Source organism: Podarcis vaucheri (genome assembly GCF_965113315.1).
Source record: "Podarcis vaucheri genome assembly, chromosome: 1".
In the NCBI taxonomy this organism is placed as follows: Eukaryota; Metazoa; Chordata; class Lepidosauria; order Squamata; family Lacertidae; genus Podarcis; species Podarcis vaucheri.
Window position 1 is genome coordinate 22,354,260 of NC_138759.1, and position 16,436 is coordinate 22,370,695.

At 43.1% G+C, this 16,436-nt stretch overlaps 1 protein-coding gene across 1 annotated transcript; it reads left to right on the forward strand.

Moving 5' to 3' along the window:
- The first annotated feature begins 2,693 nt into the window (after positions 1 to 2,693).
- On the forward strand, positions 2,694 to 13,543 carry LOC309539889 (alpha-1-antiproteinase-like). The gene is made up of 5 exons (XM_082236259.1): positions 2,694 to 2,813; positions 7,319 to 7,930; positions 9,968 to 10,235; positions 11,823 to 11,970; positions 13,299 to 13,543. Exons 2-5 carry the CDS (start codon positions 7,336 to 7,338, stop codon positions 13,488 to 13,490), a joined length of 1,203 nt encoding a protein of 400 aa, XP_082092385.1. The 5' UTR covers positions 2,694 to 2,813; positions 7,319 to 7,335; the 3' UTR covers positions 13,491 to 13,543.
- The last annotated feature ends 2,893 nt before the right edge of the window (positions 13,544 to 16,436 follow it).

Consider the following 16,436-nt stretch of genomic DNA (forward strand, 5'->3'; position numbering starts at 1 on the left):
GACAGAGTGCCTGAAGAACTATGGATAGAGGCTCATAACAGTATACAAGAGGCAGCAACTAAAACCATCCCACTGAAAAGGAAATGCAAGAAAGCAAAGTGGCTGTCCAAAGAGGCCTTACAAATAGCAGGGGAGAGAAGGCAAGCAAAATGCGAGGGAGATAGTGAAAGATACAGGAAATTGAATGCAGATTTCCAAAAAATAGCAAGGAGAGAGCAGAAGGCTTCTTATACGAGCAATGCAAAGAAATAGAGGGAAACAATAGAATGGGAAAAACCAGAGATCTGTTGAAGAAAATTGGAGATATGACAGGAACATTTCGTACAAAGATTTCCATAATAAAAGACAAAAGTGGAAAGGACCTAACAGAAGCAGAAGACATCAAGAAGAGGTGGCAAGAATACACAGAGGAACTATACCAGAAAGAAATTAATGCTTCGTATACCCCAGGTAGTGTGGTTGCTGACCTTGAGCCAGACATCCTGGAGAGTGAAGTCAAATGGGCCTTAGAAAGCACTGCTAATAACAAGGCCAGTGGAAGTGATGATATTCCAGCTAAACTATTTAAAATTTTAAAAGATGATGCTGTTAAGGTGCTACACTCAGTATGCCAGCAAGTTTGGAAAACTCAGCAGTGGCCAGAGGATTGGAGAAGATCAGTCTATATCCCAATCCCAAAGAAGGGCAGTGCCAAAGAAAGCTCCAACTACCGCACAATTGCACTCATTTCACACGCTAGCAAGGTTATGCTTGAAATTCTACAAGGAAGGCTCAAGCAGTAGGTGAACCGAGACCTCCCAGAAGTGCAAGCTGGATTTAGAAGAGGCAGAGGAACCAGAGACCAAATTGCAAACATGCGCTGGATTATGGAGAAAGCTAGAGAGTTCCAGAAAGATATCTACTTCTGCTTCATTGACTATGCAAAAGCCTTTGACTATGTCGACCACAGAAAACTATAGCAAGTTCTTAAAGAAATGGGAGTGCCTGATCACTTCATCTGTCTCCTGAGAAATCTCTATGTGGGACAAGAAGCTACAGTTAGAACGGGATATGGAACAACTGATTGGTTCAAAATTGGGAAAGGAGTATGGCAAGGCTGTATACTGTCTCCCTACTTATTTAACTTATATGCAGAATTCATCATGCGAAAGGCTGGGCTGGATGAATCCCAAGCCAGAATTAAGATCGCTGGAAGAAATATCAACAACCTCAGATATGCAGATGACACAACCTTGATGGCAGAAAGTGAGGAGGAATTAAGTAACCTTTTAATGAGGGTGAAAGAGGAGAGCGCAAAATATGGTCTGAAGCTCAACATCAAAAAAACGAAGATCATGGCCACTGGGCCCATCACCTCCTGGCAAATAGAAGGGGAAGAAATTGAGGCAGTGAGAGATTTTACTTTCTTGGGCTCCATGATCACTGCAGATGGTGACAGCAGTCACAAAATTAAAAGACGCCTGCTCCTTGGGAGAAAGGCGATGGCAAACCTAGACAGCGTCTTAAAAAGCAGAGACATCACCTTACCAACAAAGGTCCGTATAGTTAAAGCCATGGTTTTCCCAGTAGTGATGTATGGAAGCGAGAGCTGGACCATCAAGAAGGCTGATCGCCGAAGAATTGATGCTTTTAAATTATGGTGCTGGAGGAGACTCTTGAGAGTCCCATGGACTGCAAGAAGATCAAACCTCTCCATTCTTAAGGAAATCAGCCCTGAGTGCTCACTGGAAGGACAGATCGTGAAGCTGAGGCTCCGATACTTTGGCCACCTCATGAGAAGAGAAGACTCCCTGGAAAAGACCCTGATGTTGGGAAAGATTGGGGGCACAAGGAGAAGGGGACGACAGAGAATGAGGTGGTTGGACAGTGTTCTCGAAGCTACAAACATGAGTCTGACAAAACTGCGGGAGGCAGTGGAAGACAGGAGTGCCTGGCGTGCTCTGGTCCATGGGGTCACAAAGAGTCGGACACGACTAAATGACTAAACAACAACAACAGTCTTGAATAGCATGTCTGCTGAGCAGATTTATGCTGACAGCTATAACCAGTCTACTGTGCCTTGCAATAAAACTGAGCCTTCCTAACATACTTCTGAACAATGTATTATCAGAGAACGTATCACCAGTATCATCATGTTTGAAACCTGTGACCACGGGTCATTGGCATCACTCAAGTTTAATTCATCAATCACATCTCTGATTTTGTGTGTCTGATGTACCAAAATATCACCTTGCTCATTTATTTCTATTTCTAGAGAGAGATAATTGGTTACATCTTCAAGATTCTTCATATCAAAATGTTTCTGCAGTTTGGCCAGTGTGTTTTTGTACTCTGCTTCATTCTTCCACAAAAACAGAATATCATCAACAAAGCAAATGCAGTAAAGTTTGTGTTGGTTATTTTCTTTCACAAACACACAAGAGTCAGCTTTCCCTTGTTTAAAATCTAATGAGAACAGTACCTCTGTTAGTTTAGTGTGCCAGTATCGAGCACTCTGTTTCAAACAATACAGGGATTTCTTGAGTTTACAAACCATTCCCTCTTTAACCTGTACACCATCGGGTGGTAACATGGAAACTGCACCCCCCTTCCTCCACCCCTGTCCCCAGCCAAGGTCAGCAAATTGATTTATCCTGGCCTGAAGAGCAAAGACTCTTCTTTGGCAATGTTTGGACAATGTTTAAAACAAATACCTTTCAACAGTCCCAGTTAAGTATTAATGAAGCACTGTGCTCACATTGCAGTTTGCATAAATAGCAGATCATAAAGAATCAGAGGCTTTCTAACAGAAAGGAAGGTTCTGCACAACGGCTGTAAGTATCTGTCCTCTTTGGGTGTCCTCAAAACTGTCACTGTTTTGCGGGGGAAGTTCAAGCACATACCAGAACCTTTTCAGGCTTGTGCAGTTAAAGTGGATAAAAGTGTTTTGTTGCCCTACCGCAACAAATCCATTGCTTTGGAAAGCAATGGGTAAAAATGCACTTAAAAGTGTGGGGGTGAACAAATGATAAATTGGAAGATGTGTAAAAACAGTATAAGCAAATCAGGATGAGTGAAGGATAAAAGCTTACTGACATGCAGACCAGACATAGGGCAGTATCCAGCCAGTGTCCCATCAGTGCCTGGATCAACGTTTGCACAGTGGAACTGTTGCTCAAGTTTAAATCTTTGCACTGACTGAACACGTTATTTAGATACTGTCCATAGTCAATCTACCATGCAAGCAAATCAGGATGAATACAGAATAAGCAAACTCATCTGGATAAACCGGGGGATAGAGCAGTTAAATACTGCTTCGCAATGTATTTGAAAATACTGTGCCATATTTTCAAGTGAGTATCTTTAAATCTGCCTATTCTCCTGAAAAAAACCTGTCTTTAAGTGACTTCTTGTTGTCCATTATCAGGGCCAATAAGAGTGATACTTTGGATTTTTATTTCTTGCACTACAGTACTCAGAATCATACATAAACTTACTTTAATGTCCTTGTCACTCAGGATTTTGGGTAATTGTGAAAGTTTCCCCAGATTTCCCTTCAAATTTTTGTGCTGATTGTTTGTGTTTGTGCACATAAACTGGAGAAATGAAAGCATATTTTTTGTTTCCAAGTTTAAAAATGATTTCTTTGTACTCATGCATGAAAAGGGGAGTGAACATCATCTGGTGCAGAAAAGCATACACATTTCCAAGATTGGCATGTATTATAGAGTTTTTAAATGATTTAGAAGAAAGTAAACATGAGTATATTGAAAAGAGAATGTGATTGCATGGAAAGAGTATGGGGGAAGGGCCAGAGCTCAGGGCAGAACAAACCATAGCATCTTCAGGCAGCGCTAGGAATGCCCACTGCCTGAAACTCTGGAGAGCAGCTATCAATCAGTGCAGACAATACTGAACTAGACTGAACAATGCCCTGGCTCTGTTTTAACTTCCTATGCTACTGTAAAGCATGGGAGTTAAATAATGCTGTTGGGAATGTACCAGCCCTCTCTGGCCAATGCCAGCTCTAAAACACTAAATGCAATTTAATGTTTATCACTGATAAGAAGTGACAGCCAGCAGTTTGGCACAGTGCTTACTCAGAAGAAGATCCAATGTAGAAATGACCTCCACCTTGCTGTTTTTAATTCACCTCACAAACCTGTGTTTAGCTTATAGCTACCCAGTGTAGTTTGAACTTCTTTTTCTAGCATTTGAAACCTAGACTCTAGATAGATGATGATGATAGCTAGATAGATGATAGATAGATGATTGAGAGATAGATAGATAGATAGATAGATAGATAGATAGATAGATAGATAGATAGATAGATGATAGATGATAGATGATAGATAGATAGATAGATGATAGATAGATATAGATAGATAGATGCATCTTCAGTTAAAAGATATAGAACCCACCCTATTTTTCTGATTGTAAGTTGATTTTAATATTGTCTTAATATATAATAAATTTGTAAGACTGTGATCATGCTGCAGTTTAGGTAGCTGCTAATTGGCGGCTTTGACAATTCGAACGTGATGGCAGAATGGCAGACAGGCAAGTGAGCGAGAAGCGGGCAGCCCAGGCGAGCTGTTTAAAGGTGCGTGGAAGGCATGTCAGATAGCGATTTGGCAAACCACTCACCCTCTGTTAAACATCACAGCGTTTAAAGGAGGGTGGGAGCTCTCTGAAGTGTCTGCCAGGCTCCTTTTAATAGAGGTGAGGCTGGGGATAGTTGCTTGAGGTGAACTGTGAGGGGAGGGTGGTTGGGGGAACAATAAGGGATAGGTGATGGGTGAAGTGTAAAGGAAGGGAATTGGTCAGGTGTAAAGGAAAGACTAGGTATGGGGTGAGGCAGATTGTTAAAGAGACTAAGCATTCCCTTATATTTTGTAACCCAACCTGTGAATTTATGGTGAAGGGACAGTGAAAAAATAGGAATAATTATCATTTAGGTCAAATTGCCATCCCATTTTTAAATTGCTGCTTTTTTTCGAAATAGAAATCATTACACATTCATTTTTAAGGCTACCTTGCACCTGCAATCTGCATTGCTTCAATTCTAAAATAAAAGGTGAACATGTGCAAACTTTCACACTAAAATAATAAATGTATGAATTTTATGTTTAAATTGTGAATATTTAAACATAAATATTTAAAAATCCAAAATGCTTTTTTTAAAAAAAGTTATATTGAATAAACTTTAAAAACAATAAATACATATAGTATTTTAAACTCTTAAAGTCATCAGGTCTGCAGTCCTGGTGACTGACTGACTGATATTTTCACAGCTAATTGGCTCACAAGAGCTTGCTTTTGGCTAACCTGCAATAATTGCATGCATGTCGCTTTAAATTACCCAAATCCTACGTGCAAAATGGCACAGTGGCACCAGGCATGTATCCCCAGACAATGCTATATTTGCACACCTGAGACTTTTCAAAGTCCAGGATGACTGTCATAATCATTTCCTGCAACAAATATTTGTTATTGTACTTGGGGATCAAGGTTTGAGTTTGATTGGGCTGTTTTTGGTTTATTTATTTTATTTGGGTATGGGGGTTTTGGTTTTGTTTGAATTTCTAGATATTCTGATTAGTTTTTTTAGATTAAGCTTCTTGCAAGGGAAATGTATTTCAATCCCTTCAAGTAACCAAAAATGAATTGCTTTGTGCGTACTCCAACAGCGGTAGTTTGCTAGTAGCGAAACTCTTTAAAGCAGCCCTCCACAACCTACTGCCCTCTAGATTTTTTTTGTACTACATCTCCCATCATTCCTGATCATTGGCCATGATGACTGGGGCTGCTGGAGTTGAAGTCCAAAAGACTTGGAGGACAGCAGGCTGGTTGAAAAATCCATTGCTCCGAGTAGTGACATAGATACAAAAGTCATTGAGTGCACTTGTATCACTAGAGTTCTCATTTACTTTATTCATACACTCCATTTATGTGTCGGCTTTTTAACAAAGCACTCAAATGGTTTGCAATCTAAGAGGATCAGTCACATTAATAGAGGATAAGTTTTTTAACAGCCACAAGCCATGGTGGCTATGTTCTGCCTCCACTGTCAGAGATAACCTGTTTGTGAATAGCAGTTGCTGGAAATCACAAGTAGGGAGAGTGTTGTTGCAGTCAAGTCCTACTTCCCATAAGCACCTGGTTTCCTACCGTGAGAACAGGATGCTGGGCAAGATGGGGCTTTGGTTTGATTCAGCAGAGATCTTCTTATGTTCTCACTGGCCAATCGTGGACATTGTCACATCGTCCACATTTATGCCATGCCGTAGGCAACTAGACCTGCAAAGCGGGGGTTGGCACACTAACATACCCTCCAACATTTCTCTGAAGAAATAGGGATGTCCTATTCCATCATCAAGGGATGCGGGTGGTGCTGTGGGTTAAACCACAGAGCCTAGGACTTGCCGATCAGAAGGTCGGCGGTTCGAATCCCTGCGACGGATAGAGCTCCCATTGCTCGGTCCCCGCTCCTGCCAACCTAGCAGTTTGAAAGCACGTCAAAGTGCAAGTAGATAAATAGGTACCGCTCCAGCGGGAAGGTAAACAGTGTTTCCGTGCACTGCTCTGGTTCACCAGAAGCGGCTTAGTCCTGCTGGCCACATGACCCGGAAGCTGTACGCCGGCTCCCTCGGCCAATAAAGTGAGATGAGTGCCGCAGCCCCAGAGTCATCCGCGACTGGACCTAGTGGTCAGGGGTCCCTTAACCATTACCTTTATTCCATCATCATCATCATCATCATTTATACCCCACCCATCTGACCCTCAGTCACTCCAACATATATAAAAACATAATAAAACATTAAACATTTAAAAAACCACTTCCCTATACAAGGCTGCCTTCAGATGTCTTCTATAGGTTGTATAGTTAATTATCTCTTTGGCTTGGGGGTCACATAACTCCATGCCCACCAACATTTCTCCATGAAAGTAGGGATGTCCTAAGGAAAAGCGGGACATTCCAGGATCAAATCAGAAACCAGGAGGTGTTCTGTAAATCTGGGACTGTCCTTGGAAAATAGGGACACTTGGAGGGTCTGCACTAAAGCATAACCAACATGTGCAAATCTATACTGCAGATAGATGTGTGCATATTATGGCGTTGAGGTATGCATTGTGTTTGGAGTGGAGCCAGTAAAGTACATTCTTGACTGAAGTCTGGCAATGCATTGTGAAATGCTTCTTCCATCTTCCTCTCATGTTGACCTTCAGGAGACGAGCTGACTCTGAATGGGAGCAAGAACTGTTTTGAGTTGTTGTTGCTGCTGTTGCTACTAACACATTTTGTGGCAAGTAAAAATCTCTCTCTCTCAATTCGCAGAAGAACTGACCAGAAGAATGTACTCTGCCATCTGTCTCTGTTTGATATTGGCCAGCCTCTCCAATGGGCATCATCAGGGTCCTGATGAACAGAACAGCACACATCTAACTGCTATATATCCAAATATTGGTCGTTTTGCAATTAAATTTATTAGTCTGGCTTCTTCAGCCTCACCTGATGCAAATATTTTCTTCTCGCCCATCAGTATTGCATCCGCCTTTTCCATTCTTTCACTGGGGGCAAAATCTGCCACACGCACTCAGATCCTAGAAGGCCTTTGCTTTAACCTGACAGAAATTCCAGAGAAGGAGATCCACCGGGCACTCCATAATGACGTTTCTGTTCTCACTCGCTCAGATTCTGGGTACCAACTCGAGCTAGGAAATGCTCTTTTTTTAAGGGAGGGCCTGGAGGCATTACCAACCTTTCTGGATGATGTCAAGGCTTTTTACGCGGCAGAGGTGTTGCCCACGAAATTCCAGGAGCCAAAAGAAGCCGAGAAACAAATCAACGATTATATAGAGAAGAAAACCCACGGGAAAATTTCGGAGGTCGTCAAGGGTCTTGATCCACATACCTCACTGGCTGTAGCGAACTACATATTCTTTAAAGGTACACTTTGGGGTGGGGGATAAATTCAACTCCGTTCAGATTTTAAGATAAACCTTCTAATTTGAATTTTCCGAAACCATGTGAAAGCTGAAACGCAGCAGTTCTTTGAAATTTGCACTTTGCTCAGAAGGGGCTCATGGGCTCAGAGTAAATCCCATCTCTAGGCAATCCCATCAGATGGGCGAGGTAGAAATAATAAAATAACTATTATTTATTATCAGGGAGAATCCTTTGCCTGTGACTTGAGGCATGTATCTGTGGACAAAGGCATGGAGTGAGCCAATGATCCCCTTCCTTTAATCCCCCCAAATATTTAGTCCACAAGCATCCCCACATTTGCTGGGGAAAAATCTTTGAGGGGCTTCTGTTTGTGTTCCCTTGGATGTGTGTAGTTCCCTCCATATGACCAGGAACACTGATAACGTCACACAAAGTGTCCTACTCTTGTTCAAGTGAGTTCAGTAGAAGCTGCCTACAAAACCTCCCTGCTCAACTGAAGGGGGGTGCAATTCATGTGAGGACCTAGAGGGCAGGGTTTGCATACATATCCCCAGCCTCTGACATCATTCACACTTTGAGTGATCGAGAGTCCAGGCAACCTTGAGTCTCACAGTGAAGCTGCCACCACATGTTATCTTCACCAGTAATAATAAAAAAATAATTTTATTATTTATTTGCCACCCATCTGACTGGATTGCCCCAGCCACTCTGGGCGCCTGCCAACAAAATATTAAAACATGGAAAACCTCAAATTAAAAAAACTCACCTATGCAGGGCTGCCTTCAGATGTCTTCTAAAAGTCAGATAGATGTTTATTTCCTTGACATTGGATGGGAGGGTGTTCCACAGGGCGGGCACCCAGCTGTACCATGAACACATTCAACCTACATTTCAGCTATTCATTCTTTCACCCCTAGAGTCTCTTACTGTAATGTCTCCACCATTATCCTAATTGCAGCGCAGAAGGCATTTTTGTTGCATGACCCACAGTGGCCAGGGTGGTAATGGTTAACTCTTCCCTTCCTAGCTACAACTCCCCAACCCCTGGCTGAAAAGAGCCCCCTATGCCTTATTTGAGCTTGATGGAAATTGAAGCCACCCATATACTTTTTTCAGGCACCATTGTTGTACAGCAGTTTGGGGAGGGGGAGGTCCACAGCAGATGGGGAAAGTTAACCTTTTCTTCCCCAGCCGTGGCCTTCTTAAAAATGCTCCCATATTTAGGGTTTGGGGTGGGGATTCCTAAAGGATCCAGCAAGAGGTTTAACTTTTTATCCAGTGTAATTGAAGCACCAGGAGGAGGTGGTGAGGTGGTGGAGAGGGGTGCCCCAAGTGATGCCTGTGGGCTTGGATCCTACATTTGACCCCCTCGGCTAAACAATTAATTTCCTTTACTTTCTTATTGTGTAAAATGCACTGCTCTGGTGCAGCTTTGTTGCTGTCGTATTTGTTGGGGCATGTGCAAAGTGCCCACCCCAATGTCAGCAGGGTGTGCAAACGACCAGAGAAACAGTAAGCACTTCTAAGAAGAATCAGTTGCTTTACTGACAATAATGCAGTTCCACATACATACAGCAGATACTTTCCTTACGGCATACAGACCACACTCTGGCTGAGAGCAAACTTGCCTCCAAACACAGCAGCCTTTATATTGTAGTTTCTGCTGAGTCGTTCTCACATGGTTGCTGACTCATTCTCACGTGACGAACTAGCTGCAGGTGCAGGAAAACACACCCCAGTTAAACAGCGCACCAAAAGCAATCATATCTTGCCCTTCCCCCCCCCCCTCTGCATGCATAAACATATATCAACCGTATTCAACCCTACATAGCAGTTCAGGAAGCTGAGCTGCAGTCTAGACTGCTGCAGCACTGCGATGGGAAAACAAACGGTGCCTGTCTATGAACCCGCTGACATGTAGCAACAATCTCTGCCAGAAAAAAAACACTAATATTGCAAATAAGATCAAATGTTGTGATTTGAATGAACTGTGTAATCTCTCCGTAATGTGGTGGTGGTCTCTTCTTTTCTCTTAAGGTGCCTGGGAAAAACCTTTTGATCCAGCTCAGACAGAAGAAAGGGACTTCTTTGTGAACGAACACACAACGGTCAAAGTCCCGATGATGCACAGGTTGGGCTGGTTCTGGCATTACTATGATGCTGAGTTGCATTGCCAAGTGCTGCGAATGGACTACAAGGGGAGTACCACCACATTCTTTGTTCTGCCAGATTCCGGAAAACTCAAGCAGGTAGAGGAGGCTTTCTCATTAGATGCTTGGACCAAATGGGCAGTAAAGCTCCACCGGTAAGTTTTGTGTTGCTTCTTTAATGTTTCCATTAGATATATTTGTAACCTATCAGCAACTTAGGGCAAAGCTACACTGGTCGGTTATAGCGTTAAAATGCATTATAAAAATGTGACACCAGAGGGTGCTGTAGAGCAGCTATCTGTCGGCAATAGGAAATTGTATTAAGAGCTATATTGTGGGGGATTTTTTACAGCGTTTTTACAGATCAGTGTAGATCCAGCCTTACTGTCTTCGATTACCATACCACTTACAAGGTAAAGGACTAGATGTGGACCATATAATATAGGAAAGCCTTTCTGAATGTTAGGACTACTCTTACTTTGCCATGGCAAACTTATCTAGTCGTAAGACTACTCCTAGCCGTAGCTGTAGGATAACCAGCCTCATATAACCAAAATGCTTGTGTCTAATTAAAACATGAAGGTGTTAATGCCACAGAGTAAGCTGCCATGAGACAAATGACTGGATGCTTCGCCCATGTCACATACAGAAGCTGACTTGACTGGCCATTCGAATCATACTTTAACATCGGTAGTAGCCAGAATCGTCTGCTGCACCTGAGTGCACAGTTCTGTCCATACACAGCTCTGTGGGATGCGGGTTGCACTGTGGTCTAAACCACTGAGCCTCTTGGGCTTGCCAATCAGAAGGTCGGCAGTTTGAATCCCTGCGACGGGGTGAGCTCCCATTGCTCTATCCCAGCTCCTGCCAACCTAGCAGTTCTAAAGCATACCAGTGCAAGTAGATAAATAGGCAGCACTGCGATGGAAAGGTAAATGGTGTTTCTGAACGCTCTGGTTTCCGTCACGGTGTTCCGTTGCACCAGAAGCGGTTTAGTCATGCTGACCACATGACCCGGAAATCTGTCTGTGGACAAACGCCGGCTCCCTCAACCTGAAGCAAGATGAGCACCACACCCCATAGTCACCTAAACCGTCCAGGGGTCCTTTACCTTTGCCTACAGTTCTGTCCATCAACATCTTGTTGTCACTCCCTAATTTCTGCCGCCTGAGACAGCTGCCTCACTCTGCCTAATGCTATGGTTGGCCTTGTTCTGAGATAACATACATGGAGCTCCTTAAACCTGAAATGTGCTCTGTAAATGCAAAGTATAATGGATGGAATATTCTTTCATGGTGCAACGAAGGGAAATATATTGCAGCTCCATTCACAGGCTGTGGAACTGGGTGCCATTTTGCTGAGTACCTTTATACTGAACGGGGTGCCATGCCACAACGTTTTGCACCGGCTGAAGCCTTTGAAAAGTTCTCAAGGGCAGCCCTACATAAAGTTTGTTGCTGTGACACAGCATTCAGTAACCTGGTGCACACAGGATGTTTTAGGCTACGGCTCCCATCAACCCCAGCTAGCAGGCCTGCGCTAACTAGGGCTTATAGGAACCGTAATCCAAAATACATGGTATATACCAGGATGGTGATAGTTGGACAAGGCCCCAAGCACACTGAGTCTCAATGAGAATATGTTTCTATCATATCCACTCGGGAGCCGTGAGTTGCCCTTTTAGATGTCAGCCATTTGAGCAAATAATTGAAGTAATTTCTTGTATCTTTCTGTTCCTGAAGTTCTACAGCATCTGTGTTCCTTCCAAAGTTTAATATTTCTGCCAGCTATGAACTAAAGGAGACCCTCAGCAAAATGGGCATTACTGATGTCTTCAGTGATCAAGCTGATCTGACAGGAATCACTGGGCAGCCTTTGAAGGTGGAAAAAGTAAGTTGAAAAGAAAAATTCCCATTAGTCACATGTCTTCATTTTTTAATTTTATTTTTGTGTGTGCAAAGGATCCTGTTTTATTTGGGGAAATTGAATTAATTGTGCTCCATCTCTTTAAATTATCCTTATTCTTATTAATTAAATTTGTATACCGCTGTTCAAACATAAAAATGCAAAATGAGAACACAAAATACATAATAAAATGAAAACAAAGCAATAAATCCCCTCTGACAAACACATTTAAAAGGGGTATACGATTTTAATCACCCAAAGGCCTAGTTTAAGAGGAATATTTTCACCTGGCACCTAAAGATATATAAGGAAGGCACCAGGCAAGCCTCGCTAGTAGGTGCTGGTAGGGATGGTAAGCAAAGACTCCCTCTTACAAATCTTAAGGACCTTATTGCCTAATAATATGAGTTGTGACACACCACAGAATTAAGGAGATGAGGACCAGAGAAAGTGGACATATCAAAGAGGAAGGAGCTATACAACCTGCTCGTATGAATGGGAAATGAAATTGAGCACAACTACGATAAATAAAACAAAAGTTACATTTAGCAGGATTAAAATTTAGCCATAATGTAGGCCCAGAGCATGTGGCAGAAGTGTTGGATACTACAGTCATACCTTGGGTTGAAGTAGCTTTGGGATAAGTATTTTCGGGTTGCGCGCTGCAGCGACCCGGAAGTAACAGAATGCGTTACTTCCGGGTTTCGCCGCTCGTGAATGCGCAGACGGTCAAAATGACGTCACACGCATGCACAGAACCGGCAAATCGTGACCCGCGCACATGCAGATGCACGGACACTGGTTGCGTTCGCTTCTGGGAGCGAATGGGGCTCCGGAACGGATCTCGTTCACATCCAGAGGTAACACTGTACTGGGGTCTTGGCAGACTAAGTAATGAAGCCAGGCCTTGTCCACCCTGTTCTTTTTTTATTTGAAGACATGTATTTGAAATAGGACTGTGCCATATGCTGTCTGACTATGATATTCTCTCCAGCGTTAGCCTCCTCAGTGCCAACAAAGCTCACGTTTCTGAACATTAGGGTTTGCCCAAGAGTTCTGATACCCTTTTGGGTCCTTGGCTGCTGAGGGTCTAATTTGCCCTCATAGGCATTTATTGTGATTGGTTGCACCAACCCATGTGTTTTTGTGAGGTCACCTCAGCAAAGTTACTCATTGACAGAAGGGCAAATCACATAGATGGCCGGAGGTAAGCGGCAGTGAAGACAAAGGCCTTTCAAAAAAAAGCATTTCCTTCACAAATGAAATCCTTTTCTCCTCTCCAAACTCTGATGTCTTTCTTTGTTCTTCCTCAGGCTACCCATAAGGCTGTGCTCACCATGGATGAGAAAGGGTCAGAGGCAGCAGCAGCCACTGTTGTAGAAGCCATACCTATGTCTTTGCCTCCAACCTTAGAATTCAACATGCCTTTTTTTGTGCTGATGTTTGAAAAACAGACCAACTACACATTATTTGTTGGCAAAGTAGTAAATCCCCTTCAGCCCTAAGTGTCAGTGAATTCTGAATGAAGCTTTGGAATAAAGCATCTTGGCAACCCAAAGTTAATCTGGAGTCCTTCTCTTTTTCAAACCAGAGGCAGTGCAGAATGATGTGGGAATGAAAAGGAGTCTCCAAATACTTGTTTTCTGACTATTTTCCATGCTCCCTTCAGAGCATAAGCAGTAGGTGTCCTGGTATTGTTTTTTTGCAACAAACCAGAGGTCAAATCAAACATTACAGCCCCCACAGGAAAACCATGAAGAAGACTAGTGTTTCCTGTGATTTTTCAGCTGATCAGATACAATCTACACTTCCTACATGGATTGCCATATGTCCAGATTTTCCTGGACATTTCAGCGATTTCAGCCCAGATACTGTTTCCGATGGCAGAATCCCAGCTCTGTCTGGGAAATTCCGGGTGTATGGCAGTCCTACAGGTGGTTGTTGTTGTTGTTGTTGTTGTTGTTGTTGTTGTTTACATTTATAGCCCCTCCTTCCTCCCAGAGGAGCACAGGACAACAAACACACAAACAGTAAAGCATATGAAAGCAATTGCAGTAAAGAAGTAGGCTATGAAATATGTCTAGTTGAAAGGCTTGTTGGAAGAAGGTCTTCAGTAGGTGCCAGAAAAAAGATGGAGTTGTCATTTGTCTAATGTTTAAGGGGGGAGAACTCGCAAGAGTAGGTGCAGAATGAACCTCCAAATTAAGATAGGATCTGCAGGAGGCCCTCACCTGCAGTAACTGATTGGGTACATAATGGGTGGGACTATTTTTTTCAGGTTACAACTCCTATCATCCCCAATTGTTGGCCATTACGGCTGAGGCTGATGGGAGTTGGCTGGTGTGCAACCACACCTCAAGGGACTCAGATTCCCGCAACCTGACATGGATCATCTTCATGACACTAATTCACAGAAGTAGTTTTCAGAGGTGCTCAGATTTGGGGCGGGGAGAGGGAATAATATTTGAAGGCTTAATTTTTCGAGAGGAGCCCTGCTGGGTTAGAGTCAGTTCTCACAGTGGCCAAATGATGAGACACACACAGAAATGCAGCTGGAACATGAGACCCAGCAACTGGTATTCTAGAAGCCATGGATAGCCTGATCTGCATGAATAATAACACCATAAGCACAAATCATCATGATTGCAGAATAAAAAGGAGATCAAGAGAGGCCCCAAGGATCTGTTACAACGAATTCTCAACAGTCACCCAAACTGTAATCTTTATGGGTTTTTGAGTGCTTGCTTCTCTCCTTTTTTATGTGTAGTATAAATGTCCCCTAGAAGGTTTCTGGTCTGAACCATTGAAATGCCCCCTTTTATTTCTCTGGCAGCTGTTTCTTCTCAGCCCCATTGCTGATCTTCCTGGCCATCCCTGTCTTTGGCCTCATTTATCTTCACTACTGTTCAGCGGTGGCTCGTGTTTAATTGTTCCCCATGGCATCATCGCATCAGATTTTGATGGCAAAATCACATACTGTGGCGATCACACAGGGTCCCTGGATGTTTCACCGTCTATTGATCCACTTTATTTCTCGCTGCCACCACCCAGGCCCTACCTGGTAAAATACTGTGTCTGTTTATTTATTTCAGTTTAACAAGTGTGTGGTTTCATAAACGGTCTCAGTCAACTACAATCATGGGCTGCCTATAACTTCCGCTACCTGCTCTCACTCACTAAACCACCTCTCAGATATTTACTTGTCTTCCTAGCTCCTAACTGTTCCTGACTCAGCTTATTTTGCTACACTAACTCAACCTACCCACAGACTCTATCCCAATTCACTCCCACTCCAACTAACCACCCAACTCCCAAAGAACTCCCTCCTTCGCCCCTCCCAGAGCTGGTTTTATAGTCCCACTGACTCCACCCCCTGGGTTCTGATTGGGTAACTTGTTTAACTATTTCACCTCCAGCACTCTCATATGTTAACGTCACACATACATAGTTCTCTCTTCAGTCAATCAGATTCAATGGTTGTCGGAGGGCACAAAGGAGAGCAAAGGAAGGGCCCTGCTAGATCAGACCTAAAACCCATCTCAGTCAGATGCCCATGGGAAGTCCACAAGCAGGACTTTCTGCAACAGTGCCCTGCCCAAGTGTGGTTCCCAGCCACTGGCATTCAGATGCCTCCAGTGGTGGATGTTCTCCAAGATTTTGCTTATCATTATTATTTTTAAAAGTCATCTAAATTGGAACAAAGGAGTCCAGAAACAGTAACAAGAACATGAAAGCAACCAGGAGAGTAAAAGGGGAGCTTGAGCAGTATGCACAATGGATATTAGCATACTTGTTTAAAAGATGATGATGATGATGATGATGATGATGATGATGATGATGTTTTTAGATTCATGAAAAACAAACAGGAAAGTAGATGATTGCATTGGTGCAAAAAAAAAAAGAGGTGACGGAAGTCACCCACGCCTAAGTCCTGCTGTATCCAACAGAAGTCAAATCTGCCTCACCTTCATTAGGTTTACTTTTGACTCAGATAATATACTTCTTAAGCAATTTTGTACCATAGTACCAAGCCAGGAGCACAGCGTCCTGTAAGCACATTGCCAAATCCGTCACTGGTGTGAAATAAATCATACTCACATGGAGCCAGCTCTTAAAACTATACTCCAGTTTCCAGGGACAGGATTGCTTCAATGGCAGGTGCATGTTGGACAGATAAATCATAGCAGTATTCATCTCCCAAGCTTGGCTTCCTACCAGTGACACCTACAGAGACTACACATATGCTACCTTGACTGTCAGTTCCTTTGCATGCTGGCATCCATCTGTTTGAGAAGGATTATGCAAGAATAGCTACACTATACTTGCATCTACAATGTCTGAAAAACCCCTTTGTTCCTTCTCATGTTCACATGGCTTCAATGGCAGCTGAGCTCCTGGGCTAGTCAGTTTGATCGATTCGATTGATTTAGATGCCCCCTTTCCACAGTGAG

Excerpts from the sequence above, each read along its gene's own strand:
- LOC309539889 (XM_082236259.1), top strand. The coding sequence starts at position 7,336 with ATGTACTCTGCCATCTGTCTCTGTTTGATATTGGCCAGCCTCTCCAAT. Across the intron at positions 7,931-9,967 it reads GAACTACATATTCTTTAAAG|GTGCCTGGGAAAAACCTTTT; the intron begins GTACACTTTGGG and ends TTTTCTCTTAAG. Across the intron at positions 11,971-13,298 it reads AGCCTTTGAAGGTGGAAAAA|GCTACCCATAAGGCTGTGCT; the intron begins GTAAGTTGAAAA and ends GTTCTTCCTCAG.